The 21,519-nt window shown below is 46.0% G+C and overlaps 3 protein-coding genes across 16 annotated transcripts in view; 1 reads left to right on the top strand and 2 right to left on the bottom strand.

Moving 5' to 3' along the window:
- Positions 1–10,716, bottom strand: part of NR1H3 (nuclear receptor subfamily 1 group H member 3) — a 31,194-nt gene extending 20,478 nt beyond the window's left edge. For 2 of the 6 annotated variants that reach the window (XM_051791922.1, XM_051791928.1), the window contains exon 1: positions 9,311–9,477. The gene's annotated coding sequence lies outside the window, so the exon portion shown is untranslated. Of the gene's footprint in view, positions 1–5,615; positions 7,221–8,591; positions 8,931–9,071; positions 9,089–9,310; positions 9,478–10,559 lie in introns of those variants that run through there. The other 4 variants (XM_051791923.1, XM_051791926.1, XM_051791927.1 and 1 more) reach the window with 4 other exon arrangements.
- Positions 10,717–10,740: 24 nt separating this feature from the next.
- Positions 10,741–19,967, top strand: ACP2 (acid phosphatase 2, lysosomal). Of its 2 annotated transcripts, XM_051791920.1 has the most exons (11): positions 10,741–10,897; positions 10,984–11,079; positions 11,152–11,238; positions 13,537–13,689; positions 14,031–14,129; positions 14,292–14,381; positions 16,625–16,757; positions 16,833–16,921; positions 17,494–17,600; positions 17,826–18,001; positions 18,084–19,967. In XM_051791920.1, the coding sequence occupies exons 1-11, from the start codon at positions 10,802–10,804 to the stop codon at positions 18,218–18,220; spliced, it is 1,263 nt and encodes a 420-aa protein (XP_051647880.1). In that variant the 5' UTR covers positions 10,741–10,801; the 3' UTR covers positions 18,221–19,967. The 2 variants fall into 2 exon arrangements, with proteins under 2 accessions (XP_051647880.1, XP_051647881.1); XM_051791921.1 differs by lacking the exons at positions 10,741–10,897; positions 10,984–11,079; positions 11,152–11,238 and adding an exon at positions 11,663–11,681.
- Positions 19,722–21,519, bottom strand: part of DDB2 (damage specific DNA binding protein 2) — a 51,726-nt gene continuing 49,928 nt past the window's right edge. For all 8 annotated transcript variants that reach the window (XM_051791905.1, XM_051791910.1, XM_051791907.1 and 5 more), the window contains one exon: positions 19,722–21,499. In XM_051791905.1, coding sequence (XP_051647865.1) covers positions 21,249–21,499 — 251 coding nt within the window. In that variant the 3' untranslated portion in view covers positions 19,722–21,248. The remainder of the gene's footprint in view (positions 21,500–21,519) is intronic.

The raw sequence follows: 21,519 nt of genomic DNA, 5'->3' as shown, positions 1-21,519 counted from the left end.
TGGAGCCTTGTCCACAGAATATGTTTGTCAGCATCAACTATAACAGCAAATTTTCCCTATGGAAACTCACTTTAAAATAGCAACAGCATTCTTTCACCAATACCGCTCAACTTCTCCAAGCAAATTTAACTATCCTAGCAGTAAGCCTTTTTTCCCTTTGCACATATAAATGTATCTATGCAAAGGTGATTTTGGTTTGTGGGTCTCTTTTTCTTTCTAGGGCCCCTGCATTGGCTAATGATGTCATTCTTTCACACTTCTAAACCACAGTACCAGATACATACACCAACAAACAAAAAAAGAATAAAATCAAGTGTTCAAGCAACCAAGAAAACTTCCTACTATAAAATAATCTAACTAACAAAATCCCCCTTAAATTTGGAAAATTAAACTTGAGATCTTTACAGCTGATTATTCCTGCTGCTGGTCAGCTCTTACACACCCTTCATGCAACGACAGCACATCACGTCCTACTTGAAGGCTGAAAATGTGATCTGACCCCACCACCTTAGTTTCTTCATAAATGCCACTGTGTGGCAGCATGGAAAACATGCCCACAGACTCAATTTCTTTCTGAACACCTTCTCTGTATTTACTCAGCCACCAATATCTTGTTCTACACAACTATATATAGCTTTGCAAAACATAAAATTCAGGCCCAGAGTTTAAGAGCTTCTATCATCTTCCCAGAGAACAGAGTTTAAAAGAGACAGGAAATATACAGTGTCATCGAGATCAGAGGTAATGGCAATATCCAACTAGGTCCAAAAAGCTGTTTTTTTGAAACTAGGCTTGCACAGGAGTTGGCAGGAAGGGGGGAGAGTTAGAGAAGCCTCTTCAATCATTGCAGACTTTCACTGTTGCACCACATTACAGAATAAAAACTCTACCATGGATTCTACATTCCTCCTTTATGACCCTTAATTCCACAGATGTTACAGCCCCCCTTCAGGGAACATGAGTGTGACTCACAGCAGATTTGAGAAGTCATCCCAATGCGATTTCCAAACTGAAGCAAGAGATCAGAGTTAAAAAAAAAAAAAAAAGAAAAGAAAAAAAAAAAGAGAGAAGTAAGAATGAATACCCAAAATAACATCCTGGTAGTGGAGATGCCAGGGAAAGCGGCTAAACCTAGTCCATAGAGAATCTATGAGATTATGTCTAGAAAAGAGAACTGGAGGTCTTTTTTCTGTATGTAGAAAATGATAAATAATCCCACAACATACTGTTCACCTGACTGTTTCCTTAAACAATAATTTAATCTCCACTGAACTATGCAGTAAGGAAATAACATTTCATGACCCTTGCCTATTCTAGCCAAGCACCTTTATTGGCTGGCATCATGAAAGGGAAATCTGCTCAGCTCCCCAGACTGTCTCAGCTCATCTCTTCAACACAGGACTCCAAACTGCTGTTGACTCCTCAGTTCACTCTCAGCACTGAGCTATTAAAACAGAAAAAAGCGAAAAGAAGCAGCTGCAGCATTTTACCAGGAAGACAAGATGACAAAGGACACGAAGCTGTGGGATGTATCACAGCAATGCCAAAAAGAAAACTTAAAAGCCCTCAATTCATAACCCCTGTCCAGGCCACCTTCTCTTTCAAACTAGTCTTCTTCATCCTCTACCAGCTATGAAATTACAGGACATGAAGAACAGAGGCAAAAGAGGAAAGAACAGAAGGGGAGGGCTGCTTACAGTGCAACTGTTTGTTCATTTTTCTGATTTCCTCCTTTTCTCCCACCCCAAGTGTACTTCCATCAGCATGCTGTTAACTGATACATGATAGTTTCTGGGAAACAGCCTTTTAATAATGTATCTATATAGCACTTTGTATCCAAGCACCATCCCACCTAAAAGCATCAATCAAAATAAATACTACCCCTCACAGGCAAAACAGAAATACAGTACCAGATTACAAAACAGGCAGGAAACTCATTAATATTCCCTTAAGGGCAGTAGGGGAAAGCACCAATTTCCATTCATAGAAGTATCATCCCTAGATGTAGCACAGAGGTCAGGAAGAAATTACAGTGCCACAGAAATACCCATATAAAGAACAGATCGGAGGGATACTGGAACAGAGTTTTAAATTGCTCCAGAGTAAGCCTGACTGTTAGTCTATTCCACTCAACCATTAAAAGGGACGTATCTTGGCAGGTTTTGCTAATACTGCTTTTAGAAGAACAGGAGAGAGATGCAGGAGTTGCAGATGTATATATCCAAACCTAGACCAGACAGAAGACTGCAGTAGAGCAATAAAGATCAGAAGAGCTGCCAAGAAACACAGTGAAGACTGGCAGAGGAGTGCAGGTCAGAATAAAGGACCATTAAGTGCTTCGTTGCAAAGTAAACTTGCCCTGCTTTTGACTACTATTCTGGATCCTGGCCTGTATGGGCTATTTCTGATTTTGGGGGTCATTGCAACTGAACCCTTAACAAGGGCACAGTAACAGCAGCATACAAAGGACTTTTTTGGGTTTTATAAACCCACCAGGCAAAAGCTAGGAGGGAGGGGTTACAGGTATGAAAATGAGAGAAAGAGATTCCTGTGACAGGAAGGAGCATGTGAGAGGGCGTGTGACAGGCTGTGTAGGAGAATGTGCGTGTAGATCTCATTCCCTCTGAGGCTCTTGGCCAAGTGTGGAGCTGAACTTTCTGCAGACTTTGTCCTGCCAAGTCATGTTCCCTTCTCACACTGCCTGACATCACCACAAATACTCAGCTGGAAAACAGTCCAGAGCCGGACAGAGTCCACTGCTCAAACACCAGCCAGTGAAATGGCTGCACTCATAGCACACCCACCAGTGGGAAACCAGAGCCACTGACTCTCCTCACAGGTTATCTCCAAGCACGCAGGAGGCCTCACCCTCATCCAGGCAGAAAGAGCCCTACCAAAGCACAAAGACAGTGGAGGTGCAATGATTTCCTATTGCCCCAATAATGCAGCCCAGAACAAATTGAAAGTCTGTACAAAGGCCCCAACACAAAAAAGCGAAAGAATGTAATCATCAGACCATGTGAGTCTGTCACAAGCATCATGCTGCAAGGAGCCCAATCCACTCCCAACGCTGAAACATTCCCTGCCACAAGGAGAAAGAAACCATCACACACGACCCACAGACAAACCAGGGATCCTACAAAGACTGACACTCCAGCAGGGTCTGTATGAAGCCAGCAAGCAAACATTGCCCCATCAGAGCACTCGTCACCTTGAGTTCTCAGCAACAAATGTGAATCCAAGATCAGGGCTAGAAAACATGAGCACACATACAAGTGCGCGGGAGTGGGCAATGGGGATAAGCCAACAGGTGGGTCCATTTCTTATTTTGATCCTTGTATCAAGCAAGAAGGGTGTGGATGGCCTGCCGATTCTGGGACACTGCTAAAGGCACCACCCAGAGCAAGTATCAGGGAGTAGCAGTCGAAGATGATACTGAAACAAGGGAGGACAAAGTCTGCGGTCTCTTATTTTTTCTTCAGCCTTCACCTCCAGGTTGCTGCTTAAAAGTAGCACAGTAGAAAATGTCTTTAAAGTACAGATGATAGGGAGAAAATTCATGTTTTCCTCAAAGGCTTCTCCTTTCTCCACTCCTGTTCTATTTCTGGAAGAACAAATAGCAACTTGGGAGTTTTCTACAGACGAAGGCAAAATTTCTCTTCAGCTCCATGTAGACCAGAAAATTACATTCCCTCTTCTCAGACACAGACAGATAACAGAGACTCCATTATATGATTTATGGTTATTTTAGCTCTTATATTTTAAAATTTTATTTTTCAGTTTAAAACACTCCTCACAACAGGAGTTCCCCCTTTCTTCGCTAAGGGATTCTGACACCTTCCTTAAAGAGGGAGCAGTGCAACCTTGCCTGTCCACATGCTATAGAGACTTTAAAGCATATACTTACCTAAGGCTTCCTGCCCAGACCTGCAGACGCCTAAAAATCTGTCCACCTCACCAGCTTTAAACACTAAAGCCCACCTTTTGAACTTCTTCCTGGCCCTTTCAAGGGAACTAGAATATTATTCCTCTCCTACAGAAAATGGCCAAGGGTGGCAGACAGTCAGAAGACCAGAATCACAAAGTTGGTATTTGAAGGCCAGGTGACAGCTTCTCCTTCTACTCTCAGAGCTTGCAGCTGGGTAAGCTGCCCTGCCTCAGTGGCACTTCTCATGCAAGCCAAAGCAGCCTGGTGAGGGCTCCCCACAGGATTCTGCATGTGCGCCTGCACGTCAAGGCATGCACCATCACAGCAGGTCTCAAAGGCTGTTCCAGTGCAAGTTCACGTGCCCACACAGTTGCATGTGAGTTTCTGATGGTAGGTGCACAAAAAGCCACTAGATGTGCATATCTAACAGCCTGACCGTGTGAAATCCTCCAGGAAAAGTCACTGGCAAGGCATGCAGAGTCCTTTGGGGGCTGGCACATTTCTGCATGTATGTCCCTGGCAACCAAGATACACTACAGAGCTTTTGTACAAGCCTACCTCTTTGCCCTCATTTCATAAGGGCCCTAGAAGAGACTATTTAAATTCCAAATGTTTTCCTTTAAATGGATTTTACGCACAGTTTTCAAGATTAAACTTGTTCTGTTTATTTTTCAAGTTAATGGCAATTTTTGATAAAGACTAAAACAACCATTTAAACATAGGCACCCTCAGTTCAAGTAGCAAATGGTTGCTGGATGTTTAAAGAGTGTAATTCCTAAACTCAAGAAAGCCACTGAGTCTGCAGAACCAGGATCCACTGAAGTACAAAACAGATCTTTCTTTAAAAAGGTAGAAGCATTAGTTTCTTCAATTCACTTATAAAATTAGTTCACTGAAAGCTGGGGGAGGCAGCATGAAATGGGTGGGAGGTGTCTCTCTCTTCCAGTCTCCGAAGAAAAACAAGACAAGGGACAATGAGTTATGCTCACTGTAAGATCTGGAAGGACACAATGACCAAAAACAACTAGTTCATTCTGCTAAGTACAGATAACACTACCCTGACAGAATAAGTCAGATTTAATAGCACACACTCCACCAAGCATATTTTCTCTTATGTATGCAGTGCATGATTTGTGTGACTACAGTATAATTATAAAAGAAGTGCACATTTGATTTGACCTCTTTATTCAAATGCGGTTTTGTACAAGTCCTGAAGAAAGAAAATCACCTAGTAAATACAAATGACCATTTTGCAATGTAAACATTAACTGTGAAATACCATAAATGGATGCATGTAGATACACTGTATCGTCCTGTTTTGCAAGTAGTACTAAGTGAGCCTAACCAATTAGATTAAAGCTTCCTTTTAACACAGTAACAAATGCAAAACAAAGCTTAAATGAATTATTTAAATCACATTAATCATTATTTATATCAGCAAGTGGGAAGCTTGGATTTAAACCAACCTTGTTTGCCTCACAGCTGTGGTAAGACCAGCAGGCCAAAACTGCCCCACTCCCTGGAGGGAGAGAGGATACAACTCCATGCCATGGAGTTGGTTTCCAGAAATTTTACGAGTATATTTGCCAATATTTTTTAAAAACCTTAAAACAAACTCTAAAGTACATTTCAGGAGACACCTACTCTCTTGTCAGTCATGTGCTTCAGCAATCAGTCTGATACTCACCTAACATCTTTTCTTTACATCTTGGAGGGGTTTCTATGAGTACACAATACAACCTGACTCTGCAGCATGGCTTTTAAATTGCTTCAATTCTCACATCCCACGAGGTAGCTCTCCTGCTTAATCCTACAGACATTAGTTTTGGCCTGTTCAAAACAAGAATTAGATTTCTCACGCTCTAACATCTTCTGTTAATTTCTTCAGCAACTTCCCACTAAAACGTTTATCTGTTCCCCTTATTAAACCTACTGGGAAGATCTGCAGTGCTCTGCTCTCCTCTACTAGCCTTTGTCCTCCCCAAAAAAAGACACTTAAAAGCTTGACAGTATATACTTCAAAATTATTTATGAAATTATACTGAAATTGAGTATATCACCTTAATATTTTATTTTTGACACTCAATTTTTGACACTCAAATTTTGCCTTACAGGAAATATGGTTTTGAGATATCCAGATCTAAAAGTACAAGCTGCAATAGCTCTAGGGATGTCTCCTTTTTAGTGAGGACACATGAAATGAATTTGTATATGCTCCAAAAATGGAAAAAAGGTATTTTGTCCTGAGCAGGAAGTCACAGAACAAAAACAACACAGCAGTGCTAAAGTAAGCCATCGTACCATTTTTAATTGATAAATTTTTAAGGTCTGACTGAACATGGACAGCCTCTTTTAACAATGTTATACACATCTCTCAAACTCAAAGTAACTACAATATAGCTTTTACCTGCAGTAACCACAATGAAAATGTTAAGTCAAATTCTGTACTTGTATATTAGCAGAAATATGATCTAATGACCAAGTTCAACCTGTCAGCAGCCTAAATACAGACCTATACCTGTCAGCAGGAAGCACTCCTCTAATTTCCTCCTAAGATTAAGTTCATTCCCACCAAGACAATTTCCACAGCCAAGAGAACGTAATTCTGCCTTCCTAAATTATTAGGCTGTAAGGAAAACAAGGTATCTTACCTTACTGCAGACCGGCAGAACATTTTCCCCCAGTGAAACAAGATATCTTTGTAGAGAATCATAAAATGGTTTGGGTTGGAATGGGCCTTAAAAATCATCTAGGTTCAACCCCCCTGCCATAGGCAGGGACATCTATGACAGGCTTCACCTCAGTTGTGGAAGACTGATGTTTCTCCAAGACTGTCAGGTGTGTCAATCTTATTACTGGTGGGGGAGGGAAAGGAGGGAGTCTGACAATCAATCTGATAAGCTTTCCTATTCAACATGCAAAGACCCACGCATCTGCAACAATGAGACTTTCACAGCAGCTGCTTCCACAGCAGAAAGCAGGATCACCCTTCAATGCATCTAAGACAAAGCACATACTCTTCCTTAGGCAGATGAGCAGAAGGGATCACAACTTCTGAAAAACAGCAACAGTTAAAGACCTTAAATTCTAAACTTAAAATTTTAAAACCTGTCAATCTTGATAGCCATACAATCACAAACTAGATCTAATTACAAGAGAGATGACTTCTGAGCTCTGAGACCACTCAATCAAACATTTAACAACAACAAAACATTAATCCTTCTGTTTACCACAGAACAAGTGCATGGAGTTGCAAGGACTAATCCAAGAGAAAGGAAGAGAAAGTCATAGCAATCAAATGCACTTTAACACACTGGAAACATGACTCTTCCTGCAGGTGTGAGACAGGGATTGAGACGGGGATAAGGCAGCAAAAATGCTCTGCACTTGTAGGGCTGCATGGCCTGTCCCACACACCCTCTGTCTGCCTCCCTCCTGCACAGCCAGCTGGTGAGGGAAACATGCTGACATGGCACAAGGAGCTGCAGCTGCAGTAACTGGAAACAGCCAACAACGGTAACCCCAAGGCACACTGCCAGGACACACTAATTCTGTGATAAAGTTTCCTGTCTCTATTTTTTTAGATTAGGTAATTTTTATACATATATATATATATATATATATATATATAGTCCCTGCTATGGTACTTCTCCCTGCATCCCTTCACAATATGAGGAGTTGCAAGTTTCCTCTGGCAGCTACAGAACCTCCAAGCATCTCTGCAATGACCCATGTTCTGTCCTGCCTGAGGCTGGTTTGGGTTTATTTCCCCCATCTTTTATTTGGTGAGGCAGAAGAATGTTGTTAAATACTTCTACCCCTGCTTTTCTCCTGCAAAAGGAGATGCATGAGCACATGCACGTATGAGAAAGAGGTATCACTGCAAGTGCTCTCAGAAGGGGTCACACCAGGAAGCCACAGAGCCAGCCTGCCCTCAGAAGTCTTGCAGCAGCAGTATCTTCTGGTGAACATGCCACAGGTGTGATAGCAGAGCAGCACAGCCAGCCTAAACTCCACCTGGTCCTGGCACAATGTGTACCGTATCCAATGCCCTCTTTCCATAGCCCAAATGAAAGAAGGGTCGACCTCAGCAACACTTGGCTGAAGTTTTCAAATGGTTTTGCTTCTATAACTAAAAGGTAAAACACATTTTTCTGTTTCTACCCCAGCAAGGAGGTTATGGCTTGATTAAGACTCACATAATCGAAAAATCAAAACCACCACTCACTAAAAGAAGAAAAAACAACTTTTCCTTCTGTTTGTCCTCAGGTATAGACTTCTTTCTGACACCTAGGGAACAGCGGATACTCCACGTACCTTGGAACAAGCAGCAGATCTGAGAGGACTCTTCCCTACAGACAAACATAACCTGCAGTCATAGCCAGAAACTGTCTGACACACAGTGATCCAAATGGTTAGTCAGAAATGTGACTCAGTGTCAGAGACTCCCTTTAAAAAGCCTTGTAAGGGAAGGGCCCAGATGTCCCTTTAGGAAAAAGAAAAGAGGGGAAAGAAGTTTCAAGAGACAGAACATTTCTCTTTCACCAGTAATCCAAGGTCTGCTTCCAGCCAATACCTGTCTTGACATATCTGTGGACCTTAGCACCCTGAGCGTCAGTGAAATGGCACAATGAAGAGTAATCAGCAGCGTAAGCAAGGCTACCTTTTAACAGCACCGAGCAAACTGACAGCCATCCAGACAAGTTTGTGTCCTAGAAAACTCGCGATCTGGGTTGACAGGATGCAACAGGTGAACGAGACAGAGAAACGGAGAGCTGAGCGGAGGAGAGGAAAGCTAACAAGTTACCACAAAGCAAGTAAACATCTGACAGCACGTCCGGAGACGACAGAAATCCGGGCTCTTCAGATGCACAGTAACAACATGAGAAATTGACACCCCTCCCCAGACGCCTCCGACCTCCTCAGCAGAGGGACTCTCTTCGACGGCGCGACCGCGCAGCTCCCGCCAGCACAGACCGCGCACGGCGGCGGGAAAAGGGCTGCGGACCCACGCCGAGAGACCGACTCCTTCCCTCCCACCCGCGGGGCTCGCTCGGGGGCCGCCACCAGCCCGGCCCGCACCCCGCCAGGCCCCGGGCGGGTCGACAGGACGGGCCGCCGCTGTCCCCCTTCCTTCCAGCACCTTCCAGCGCCGCCCGGCCCGGGCCGACCCGCCCGACAGCGCGACGCGGGCGGGCGGCGCTGCGAGCCGGCTCCGGGTCCCGGGGAACGCTGCGGCCGCTCGGGCCGGCGCAGGCCGCGGGGCGGGACAGCGTGGCCCCGTCCGCCGCCGTGACCCTCGGACACGCGGGGCGGCCCCGCGGGCGGCTCGGAGGCGGCGGCGCCGCCACCCCCGCGGGCAGAGCTGGCGCGATGAGTTACCGGCGCGGGCCGCGGCTCCGGGCGATGCGCGGCCGCCGCCGCCCCCCGTGGCGCAGGTGCCCGAGCCGCGGGCAGGAGGGGCGGCTCGGCCCGGCGCTGTTCCTTGCGTCGTTCCCGGCTCTGTTCCCGGCGCCGCGGCGGAGCTGCCGTGATGTCACGCGGGTCTGGGTCACGTGCAGGCTCCGCCCGCCCCGCTCCGCCCCCGCGGGTCCGGCGGGACGCGAAGGCTCCGCGTCCCCGGCGCGGTCCCAGCGCCGTAGAGTCACCGCCGCCTGGAGCCCCGTGCGCCCTCGGCTCAGCCCGGAGCAGCGGAGCGAAACCACCACCACCAGCAGCAGCAGCAGAACAATCACAAAGCAGGTGCCGCAGGAACTGCGCGCACTCCCCCTCCGCGGAGAACCTTTTCTTTCCAGCACCCGCCACGAACCTCCTCACTGAGGAGGTATCGGCAAAAAAACCAACAACGCGGCTTCATGCTCTCCTAGAGATACGAAATAGAATTGGTTTAAATAAACCAAGCATTCGAGCATGTGCAAATTAAACACGTTATTCCGTCCAGCTGAACTTCATGTATTGCACCAAGCTTGCCCTGACGTAACCCCTGTGCTTCATGAACGATTTGGCACCTGTAAGACCTTACGCACAACTTCTAATGCTGCAAACTACAGAAAGTTTTAAGCAAATAAACACGTACAAAAGAGCTGGGTTTTGAGCCATTGGGCTTCATGACTCCAAGATTTCTGTGCAATCGCGAGAGCTATCTTTCCTTTTTTTTAAAAAAAGAGAAAGCTGAGAACCCCACTACTAGGTGGAGAGGAACACTAAGTATCACTAAATTCGCTTAATCGTCTATGATTTCCCCCTCTATTTACTCAGCACCTACTGGATCCTCGGCCAACGATGGACACCCGGCAGCAGAGGCCGGATTTCATCTCACACTCGTCTAATTCCACCAAGCTTCGTAAGAAACTACCAAAACAGGGCAAAACCCGCCAACCCTGGGCAGCCTCTTTGCCAAAAGCCAGGAGCGGCAACAGGTTTCCACTTCCACACAGACAGGCATCCTCAGGCTGACTCGAGGGCACTTTCCCTACTCCTGCTCACGAGGAGTTTACCCAGAAGCGCAGGGACGGTTGTCAGAACACCGTGAAAGCCTTGTGTCCTAGAGCAAAGTCGCGGCGGGGGAAGGAAAGCACCGCTTTATTCGCGGTGCCGCGGCGCTTCACCCTCGCTCCCGACCCGCTCCTACCGAGCGCCTCCGCGGCTGCAGCCCGGGACACAGCCTCCGCAGGGCTGACAGCAAAGGTCGACGCCGCCACGGCGGCGGGCCCAGCGCGGCTCCTCCGCGGGCCGAGCGGGGCCGTCCCGTCCCGGGATCCTCCTCCTGGGGGCGGGACCGGCGCGGGAGCCCGCCGGGGCTGTGCGCTGGAAAATCGCGTCCGCGCGGGCCCGCGGTCCGCGGTGCTGGGTTCCGGGCGGTGTGCGAGCGCCATGGCGGCCGCGTGGGGCGGCGCTGTCCTGCTGCTCCTGGCGCTGTGCCTGCGGCCGCCGCCCGCCCGCGCCCGCAGCCTCCGCTTCGTGACGCTGGTGAGGGGGACGGGGGGCGGCGGGGGGGCGGCCGGGCCTGGTCGGGGTGATCGGGCCGGGCCGCGGTGACGCGGTGCCGCCCGCAGGTGTACCGGCACGGAGACCGCTCGCCCATCAAGGCCTTCCCGCGGGACCCGTTCCAGGAGAGCGCCTGGCCCCAGGGATTCGGGCAGCTCACGCAGGTGCGAACGGGTCGGGGCGGCCGGAGTCGGGCCGGGGGCCAGGCCCGCCGGTAACGCCCGGTGCCGTTGCAGGTGGGGATGCGGCAGCAGTGGGAGTTGGGCCAGGCCCTGCGGCGGCGCTACCGCGGCTTCCTCAGCGACACGTACCGGCGGCAGGAGGTCAGTGTCGGCCTGGGGCTCGGGGGCAGCGGCGCTCTCGGCCGCCCCAAGGTGCGGGTGGCTTCTTTGGGAAGGGAAACGCCAGCGCTGTGCCGCCTCTCCAAGTATTTTCGTTCCTTAGCCCGTTCCCACCGCAAGAGGAAGAAGAAGAGGGGCCCGAGCGCAGGCTCTGTGCTGAGCCTGGCCGCGGGGCGCGGGTCGGCCGTGCCTCAGCGCTGCCCTCGCTGCGGGAGCGAAGGCAAATCCGGCCAGAGCAAATCCAGGAGCTGCAGCACCGCTGGGAGACTGATAGAACCACCTTCTCTAAAGTCCAGGAAACAAAACAGCAGTGCTGTGTTGTAGCTGGTACTTGTTTCTCACTCGAGATTTTGAGACTTTTTTTTGTCACAGTAGCTGACAAGAATGCAGCCCGTGTTGGTCCTGCCCTCCCCAGTGCACTTCAGGTACAACTTCACTAGTCTGTACATATAAGCAGTAGTTACTGACCAGAAATGACCCTGTCATTTGCTTCCACCTGTAAGGTATTGACAGCTTCAGTCCCCTAAAGCCATTAATTTCTCTCTCTGTCACCAAATGTTGCCACACTTTATAATAGTTGAGAAACTGCTAGGTTTCTTTTGAAAAAAGTTACAGAGCCCTTGTGGAACTGTGTGCTGAGCACAGAGGAAAATGTGAAATATCAAAAAAAGCAAGGAAATAGAACCAACAACCCCCAAGTACCCCTGCTGGTTCTAAGAATCCCCATACAATTTTCTGTCTTTGTTTCTCCCCTTATAGGCCTGCCCAGTAAACCCAGCTTGACATAGTTCAGATTACATCCCTTCTTTGACATTTGCTTCATCAACAAAACTTCCAGCGTTGGCTGAAACACAGATCCTTTAACCTTCCTCAATAGTTCCTTTCCAAACATACTTCACTCTTAAACAGCTTTTGCGAGTTGAAGCTGTTTTTGTTCTCTTGCTTGAGAAGGAAAAACAAACCAAGGCGTGTGCAAACAAAAGCTGTTCTGCTAACCAAGCCTGAACTCCTGCTTGAGTTGAGCAACCTCCCATGTAAGAAGTGTTGCCTCTGGGTGACACCATATGACCATTTGTCACCTGACTCAGCGACAAGCTGGAGCCCTGGCAGAAGGTGCTGAAGAAAGCATGTACACCCAGGGCTTAATTGTTTCTTTTATGACACTTCAAGAATTAGATCCTTATCTTTTAAAATATTACCGTTTTATTTCTTCAGAATTTACCAAGGATGAAAGCAAACCTGTCTAATGACTACATTATTTTTTTTCAAGCCACAGTTAAGAGGTAAAAGTGGGTAGAAATTGATGTTGGAGAAAAGACGAGGTTTTTTTTTTTCTTGTGACTGTTTTAGTTCTGAGATACGTTTCACATGAGAGATATTACACATATTTTTTCTTGTGAGTGTATATATTTTTTTCTTATGTTTCTCCTAACATTTAAAAAGAATCCTTATCTTTACATTGTATTTCATTCTTTGGGCTTTCTATTCTTGTTTCAGATTCAACATGCTATTTTCTAGGACATTCTTTTATGATTTCCTGTTGTTCCTCTTGTTTTATCACTGGTTTCTCTCCAGTCTCCCCTTAACTGTTTTCAGTACACAGATACCAGAATACTAAAGTTTTGCCATTTTGACCTTCTGAACATTGCTTTATTTTTCTCATTTCTCTTTTTTTCTGGCTCAGATCTCTCTCTTCTGAACTCTGGAATGATAGGTCTTGGCCCATTAATCCCAAGAGCCTACAATGATCAGATAAAATCCCAGCTCTCCCTTTTCTTTCTTCCTTTCCTAGTCAGATCACTCGTCTTTGTTTCTGAGACAGAAAAACTGAGGTTGGAGAAGCTGGTTTTTTTTCATGGGCACAGCTGGTCATTCCTAGAACTGAGAACTGAATGCAGGAGCTTGCCCCAGCCCTGCTCTGTAAATATAGTGCGTTTCCTATTCTGTGCCACTGTTATATGCATCTCTGTCTTGCTCTTCTCTGACTCTTCCTCATATTCATACTCCTTTCTATCTGTAACCTCTGCACAGTGCACCTGGCTATCCCACTAATCCAGACCAGACCGCTCCAGTATTACACACCAAAGTGTCTTTGTGTCTGTCCCTTACAGTTTCATACAGGCTGACATCAGCAGACTTGGTCACTTCAACTCCTTTTATCCTGTTGTCCTTGAGCAGCTGCAGGGCACTTGGCAATGTTCCTCGGCGAGTGTATGGCCCTGTGCCTGAGCACTGCCACCTGCAGTAGCATTACTAATGGTGGTGTCCCTGTCCTTGCAGATCTTCATCCGCAGCACAGACTGTGATCGGACGCTGATGAGTGCAGAGGCCAATCTGGCAGGCCTCTATCCCCCAGAGGGACAACAGATGTTCAACCCTAACATCTCCTGGCAGCCCATCCCTGTGCACACAGTACCTGAGTCTGAGGAAAGGGTAAGTTCATCTCAAAGACATGTATTGAGTACTGAAGTAGTGTAGTCTCCAGAAATATTTGCTACAGTCTTGATTCAGATTGTCTTGAATTTCTCCTGGGACCTACCTTGCAGAGGTTTTTCTGTTCTCAGAACAAGATGAGAATTCAGGGGCTGTGTTCACTTAACATGTCAGGTGCAACACTCCAGCAGACCACAGACTGGAGTATGCCAGCAGGAAGTACTGAGGCTGTTTATAGATGCACCTGCTAGTCAAGGTTTTGTTACAATTGCACATGTGGACTGCAAATTCTGTACTTCGGTGTTCTCGGTGACCTGGCTGCTCTTGTTGTCTCTGCCCAGCTACTGAAGTTCCCTTTGACCTCCTGTCCACGGTATGAACAGCTACAGACTGAAACACGGCATTCAGCAGAATACATAAATAAGACCAAAGAGAATTGGGTAAGTGATTGTTTGCATGAGATAAGGTGGTCTTAGGCTTGTAGTTAAAGTATTATCACGTCTATATAATCAGAGCTCTGAGAAAAGGATAGAGATACCAGTGCATGTAATACAGTATGAGATTAGAAAATTGAAGGTCTTTCTCTCTTCTCAAACCTACAGCAATTCCTGAAGATGGTGGCAAATGAGACTGGGATCCGGGATATCTCGCTCGAGAGTGTATGGAGCGTGTATGACACACTGTTCTGTGAAGTAAGTTTGGCCATCACCTTACAGCCACTGGAATTTGGTCTTTAGAATTCACTGGATTTGGTAGACAGTATTTTGCAAAATCCCATGAAACAACTTTTCACTCTACAGTTAGAAGTAATCTTTTAATTTCAGAGTAATAACAGTTCCCACTCAGTAGAGGCATGTGTCAAGAATTACTTATTTTTGCACCTTATAACCTCCCAGTCTGTAGCTTATATCAGGAGTCAGAAAAAGTCCCACCTGCTCTTGAAAGTCATTAGAAAATGACTGCAATTTGAAGTCTTTAGATCTCTCTGGACAAATCTTAGTCAAGTAAGGTAGAAGTGAGATCTCTGCAAACCAAAGTGTTAACTTTATGATTTAAGTTGAGAGCTTAAATTAGGACTATTCCTGGTGCTACCGCTATCTCTCTGTCACTTTAAATCAATCAGTTTTCTTTCTGCGCTTCTGTTAATGCCATCTCTAAAAGTAAATAATGCTCTTCTAGGTTAAGTGACCCACATCTGTTTTTTGACCTTTATTATAAGGTCCCTTGTCAGAGAAAGACTGTAGAGACAAACGTTACTCTTTTACTATCTGGGGTGGTGCACTAAACTCTATATTCGCATGTATTTTTGTTGAAAGTACATCTCATGAAGGCTTAAACAAAATCAAAACTTGGGTTAGCTGTTCTGTGATAATGCAAAGGTAAAGGTCCTGTATCCAGGAGGCTTACAGTTGTTACATACAAATTTCTTTGTGTATAACTGTACAGCACGATGAAGTAAATTACAGACATCTTTCATGTCAAATTAGCAAATTAAAGAAGAAGCAGTAAACCCAAGCATTTTGACACTGTGTCACAATAATTCTATGGAGGTGCAAGACTACTTCGCTTGCTGGCAGTGTTATACAGTGGTATGTACTATTTTGGGGATGTAAAAGATAAATCAGCATGGAATTGCACTTTGCTGTATAAAGTAGCAGGTTGGGTTGCTGCAAGCAAAGAATATTTCAGTCCAGAGCTGCACTGCACTATGTGAATTTGCCCTTTTGTCACAAACCCAGTCTCCTGTCTTGTAACAATCACAGTGAATCAACTTTTGTTGGTAGCAAAAAAATCCTCTGGTCAGAGAGATCAAGAATTTAAAATCTTCAAGAGTCACTTAGTGAGCTTGCAAATGGCCTGAAAGGCCAGCTGAAAACCACTATCATCCCCAAGAACTTGGAGAATAGCTCACTGTCCCAAAACAAAACCAGAATGTTTTTAAGGAAGGGGAATTTCACTCTCAGAACTACACTCTCAGGCTGATCGGTCTCTTCAGCTGCTTTGGTTTTCATCCTTTTTTCTAAGTCATGCAAACAGTGCCCTGAAGGGAAGGATTGTTTTTCTCACCTGAGCCAGTAGATTCATTCTGGCAGGAGACAATAAAAAAGGCCGAGAAATTGCTGAACTTACCAGCTATTTATTCTCTTTGTAGATTAATGAAGAACTAACTAAATATCTGAGTTGCTAATGGGAATTTCTCTGAACCACTCAGACAGAATGGGCCCTTAAGGATATTCAGCCTCATCTTGTGGCAGTCTAATGGGATATGTAACAGAAAATTGTTCCAAGTAGTGTTGGGAAACCACAACTGCTGTTTGTCTGCCATTATAACTAATCCTTTCTTGTAATGGATTGGCTGCAAAGCAAGTTCTTCTCTTGGTTCCCAGTTTTCTGGCTTCTGGAGTTTGAGTACAGGGTTTTGTCAGTGGTGCATCCCATTGTTACGGCCACAGAGCACTTCCTAACTTTCTCCAGTGTCCTTCAGTGGCCCACAGAACCTTCAAGGAAACTGTACTGCAGGTACACCAGAAACTCCAAGTTTGTGTTTACTCACTTTTTTTTTTTCCCCTCTTTGACCGCATGCCATCTGCAGGGCAGAATCAGCCACATGTAAAGTTAATGGCCTAAGATTATGGTTTCAGTGTTACAACATAACCCTGCACTCCAGTTGTGCTTTCACAGAAATATAGCTCCTAGATTGTAAACTTTATGCTTCTCATTATTAGTTTCTAAAACAACATTAAAAGCCACATATATCCTTTGTATGCAGCACAGCAGTGTGAGGTCAGAAGCATAAATAGGAAAGTGGCATATTGCATATTTAAGAGTATAGGAAATCAGTAGCGGTATGGGCAGGGCTCCAGATACCCTCCCACTCTCTGAGTAATGTGTGATCTGTGCTACCTGCAGATGAGTATTCTGTTTCTCTTTCTAGCAAGCCCACAAAATGGATTTGCCTGTATGGGTGACACCAGATGTCATGATGCAGTTGAAGCAACTAAAAGACTTTGGTTTTGAATTTCTGTTTGGGATCCACAACCGGGAAGAAAAAGCTCGTCTGCAAGGCGGTGAGTGCACCAGAGAGGGAGCCTCGTGCTGCTCTGTCTGGGTTTTGCCTCTTACCAGCTGTTCTCTTTCCTCAGGGGTGCTGCTGGATCACATAAGGAGAAACTTAACCAAAGCAGCAAACGTTTCTGCCCATCAGAACCTGAAACTACTTGTCTATTCAGCAGTAAGTCAGAGCTAGGGTGCTAGTTTATAGCCATCTCCTCCTGCTTCGCAGGGGATTGGGGCTTGGTGATAGTTTTAACCCTTTCTAGCTTCTCTACAGCCTATGCAGTGATCAGGACATGCATCTTTGCCTCTGGATGGGTGGGATCATTCTTCTGGGGCCCCTGATGAAAACTCCCAATGTGTGCTTTGTTCCTTTTAGCTCAGGCTCACGGATGAGACTGGCAGACTTTGGGGAACCACTGCTGTATTTACTTAGTAGATGGGTAGATTCTAGAGTGATGTATCAGAAACACAGTCATCTCCCCTTTCCAGCAGCCTACTGACTGGAAAGTCAAACATCTCTCCCAAACTGCTCTCTAGAGATTAATTCTTAAAAACCAATGCAGGATATATATGGCTGTGTTTCACTTCCTCCCCCTCCATCACAGATCATTGTTCTAGCAGTACAGTTCCTCTCCCTTTCTCCAGATGGAAGTTACAAAGGTGACGTCCCTTCAGCGCTGGTACGGTCTGAGCTGCCCTGCCACATCCATAAGGATGACTGATTTGGTTTTTTTCCCTCTTTCTCAGCATGACAGCACACTTGTGGCACTGCAGATGGCTCTAGATGTCTACAACAAGATCCAAGCACCATACGCCTCATGTCATTTATTTGAACTGTACCAAGAGGATGATGGGTGAGGGCTGCAGTAAAGACGTCTGCTCTGATTTCACCTCAAGGGTTAGATACCTAGGCCAGGCTCCACCCTAGGGGCATGCAGTCTTGCTCCTAGTGGCAGACTCTCACGAGGAAAATTTATGAGAGTAAAGGAAAGGGTGTGCACACTGAGTTTTTGGGAAGGGATGACTTAAGCTAGAGAAAAAAAAAGATGAAAACACATCTTCTTGTGTTTTGTTTTCAGTAACTTCTCTGTGGAGATGTTTTACCGGAATGAGAGTGGGAAGGAACCTTTCCCTCTGAAAATCCCTGGCTGTGAGCATAAATGCCCACTGCAAAGATTCTTGCAACTCACAGATTCTGTTGTTCCCCAGGACTGGGAGCAAGAATGCAAGGTAGCCAGCAGCATCCATGACACAGGTGAGCCCAAGCTGGACCAGAGTGTGGCAGAAGGGGAAAGCTTGGACAATACCATGCTGACCACTTGTTTTCTCCCTTGCAGAACTGTTTGTGGGTTTGGCTGTGTGTGGATCCATTCTCCTCCTCCTTATAATCCTCCTCTTGACAGTACTCTTTCGCATACAGTCTCAGCCCCCTGGCTACCGGCACGTTTCCAATGAGGGAGAAGAGCAGGCCTGACAGTTGCTTCAGCTCCTTCCCAGGCAGTAGCAGGGAGCTGTGTTGCCCTTAAGAATGATTGGGCACCTTCACTTACTGAGCCACCTTCTATTTTGGCCTTTGCTTCCCAGAACAAAGCTGGACTTGATTTTTGGATGCTTTCTAAAGGTGACATCCCAGAGAAAAAGGACTAAGCTACTCTAGTAGAAGTAACACCTTAATTTTGAAGCCAGTATACTGTGTGGTGCCCCTGGTCCTCATACAGCTTACCTAGTCTGGGTAACAACATGGCCAGTTCAAGTTTTCCTCCTTTCAACTGACTGTAAATGTTACCACTCATCATGACTCTGGCAAAGAAGCCTGGGCCTCCAGCAGCTGCCACATCCAGTTGCATTTCTCTTCAGGGTCAACCTGTTTTGAGTGCTTTTCCCTCACACCATAAGGCTGCTGATGGTGGGAAGGCTGGGCTTGGAGCTGAGGGCACAGTTCACCAGTGATGCACAGGGAACTGCTGCAAATGATGGGAGACAGTGGAAGTGTTTCTTGAGGTTGCTGCCAAGTGGCTGCTGCCAAGTAGTTGCTGTTGGCAGCTGGGTTTTTTTTCCCTTCTCACCCTGTGGCTCAAGAGAGGACTGGCCTGAAATCAGGGCAAGATTGAAAACCTGGCAGTAGTTCCTAGGATTCAGCTCAGAGTAGAACCATAGAACACAAAGCTCTTAAGAGCTTCATGAGTGAGAGTAATTCCTGCAACCATAGCAAACCCACGCTCCATTTCTTGAGCAGTGTTGGCTCTAGAAAGGAAAGTCGCTGTAGATAGGAAAGCTAGGTTCTCTCTAGAGATCCAAAGTTTGAATTTTACTTCCCACCTCTGAACTTTAAGTAAGTTCAGGCTTGAGTAAGTCCAACTCAAGTGAGTATCCAGTACTGCAGGCAGTCCAGATTTCAGCCCAAGGAATATGCTTCATTAGCAGAATGTTTTTATGCTGCAGATGTAGCAGAGCTGTTTACCTAAGACTAGATTAAATGCCAAGTTCTGTAGTTTTTCTTCCTGTCTTCCCTACAATCAATCAAAAAAACCACCATTAAGGATCAGAGTTGGCAGATGACTGTATTCCTTTAATTGCCACACTTCAGCATTTTGTCCAAAGTGTGATTCTTTCTCTCCTGGCTGGCCTTTCAGTGACTGCAGCTGCTGCAGGGACTTTCACGCCAAGTGTTCACTACCTGCCTTGTAGCTTTTGGCAAAAAATGAGACTGCAGTGGGCACTAGAAGCACAGGCTCTTCACATGGTGATGCTGCACATTCACTTCCCACTTTTACTTCCCTTTCTGGTGCAGTTCCCTTTCCCTCTTGGCAGCAGAAGCCAGTTCTTAGGTTACAGACATTTCCTTTTCTTGCCCTAAGGAGTACCATGGGGACTTTTCCCCACACCGTAATCAGCATCTGCCACCATGGGAACTGTAAATCAGCAGAAGTAGCTTGCTGTTCTCAGCATCTTCCTCACCTTTTTGTCCGCTGAAGATATAAACTAGGTCTCCTGCACAGCAAGACAGTCATTAAAAAAAAAAGGCTCCTGCCTGTGAGAACAGGCACAAGAAGGGGGTAATAGAAAGTGCATTGCAGAGGACCAGACCTATTATTTTTAAAGGCACCAAATTTTGCACACACAAAGGAAACATTTCTATAATGATTTAGACATTTTGACTGTGAATGACTTCCTGTAATTGCTCCAATACATTTCATTATTAAAATCAAATTTGTGCTGAACTCTACTCGTCATCTTCTCTTACAGTTCATGGGGCTAGCACCAGTGTGCTCAGTGTTGGAAAACAGGCAGAACTTACTGCAGCATATCCTCTCCCAAAGGAATTCCTGTTTCACAATCCCACATATAGCACAGGGAGAATTGAGATAAGCTATTTTTGACTGCAGCAGCTATGCAAAGATAGAGCTGATAATGCATCCTGCCCTACTTGAAGGGGTCTATTGCAGACCTAGTACTATGACTGGTACTTCCACCACTGTTCTAGGTCTCACAGCCCTCTTGCAGAAAGGTCTCAAACTTCTCCCCTACAAATGCAGTTCAGCAGAATACTCAAGGCAGCCACTCTGTATCAAAGAATTTTAGTTTAATACAAAACTTTATTAATACTGCAAAACTATAAAAGTGAACATGGAGAATCTGCGCAGGCCTGGAGCCCATCCCATCCATCAACCTCTGGGACAGCAGCAAGGCCCTGGGCAGCCTTGTAAACAAATCAGAAAAAGCAAAACTTTAGACTTTAACAACAGTCTTGAGATTTGGCTCTAAGCAGGGGTGTTTGGAAGAAATTCCTCATTTCTGCTTTATAACACTTTTATCCAACATTCTGAAGCACCTGGGTGAAAAAAATTGCCTAATCAGTGGCAAGAAAGAGCCTAGAACTCTGACAATAGAAACTACAGAATCAGTAGGCCCAGCTCCATACTGCCATTGCATCCCATGAGGCAGGTAGACACCTCTGGCATCATCATGTTCTTTGTGGTCCAGTTAAATAGCTGCAAGCACAGAACAGGCTAAGCCTGAGGTCTTGACAAACATTTTCCAAGAAGCTTGCATATGAAGAGCTTGGTGTTTCCTAGGCTACCTGAGCTATCCATCACCTCAGCCTTGTAAACATTCTACCTTTTCAGGATGTTAAATCCTGTTAGCAAATGGTTTCTCAACTCATTTGGACTAGAACAGGCTAGGGACCCTACCATGAGCTTCTCTAAAGCAGACTACAGGAAATGGTAACCTCTGACAAGTGATGACAAGCAGATACGGCAGATTGGAAGCAGTAACTTCAGCAGGATTTGAGAACTTGTGCCTCAGAAAATAAGAGGTAACTCCATTTGCAGGAGGAACCAAGTACTGACAACTTTCTAGAAGGGGAAGCCAAGAGGATGAGGGAACCAAGATCAGATCCAGGGAGGAGGGACAAAATCTAATGCCCTGTACAGCTTATACTGCCCATTGGCAACAACTGAGTTTGTACCCTGGGATTCAGAAAGGATCAAAATACTAAATCACTTCTCTAGATCCTTCCCTTTTCGCTTTCTTCCCTTGGATTTAGAATCATTGTTTTTAGTTCTCATCTCGTCCAGCTCCCAAGACAATAACTTAGCTTTGAGTTTGCTTGTGCCAGGGTTTGCCTGCCTCTGCCCTCCACGTCTGGATGAATTCCAGCTTCCAATCCCCTGTTCTGTCATGGCTTTCAAAAGATGTTCTTGCTTCTTGGCCACCATCTCCTCCCGGCTCCAGATCAGAATATTAAAGCCTGAGAAGAAAAATTAAACA

Source organism: Manacus candei, unplaced genomic scaffold (genome assembly GCF_025592945.1).
Source record: "Manacus candei isolate 608988 ecotype Guabito, Panama unplaced genomic scaffold, ASM2559294v1 h1tg000033l, whole genome shotgun sequence".
Taxonomy (NCBI): Eukaryota; Metazoa; Chordata; class Aves; order Passeriformes; family Pipridae; genus Manacus; species Manacus candei.
The sequence above is the reverse complement of the archived record's forward strand: the minus strand, read 5'-3'. Positions and strand labels throughout refer to the sequence as shown.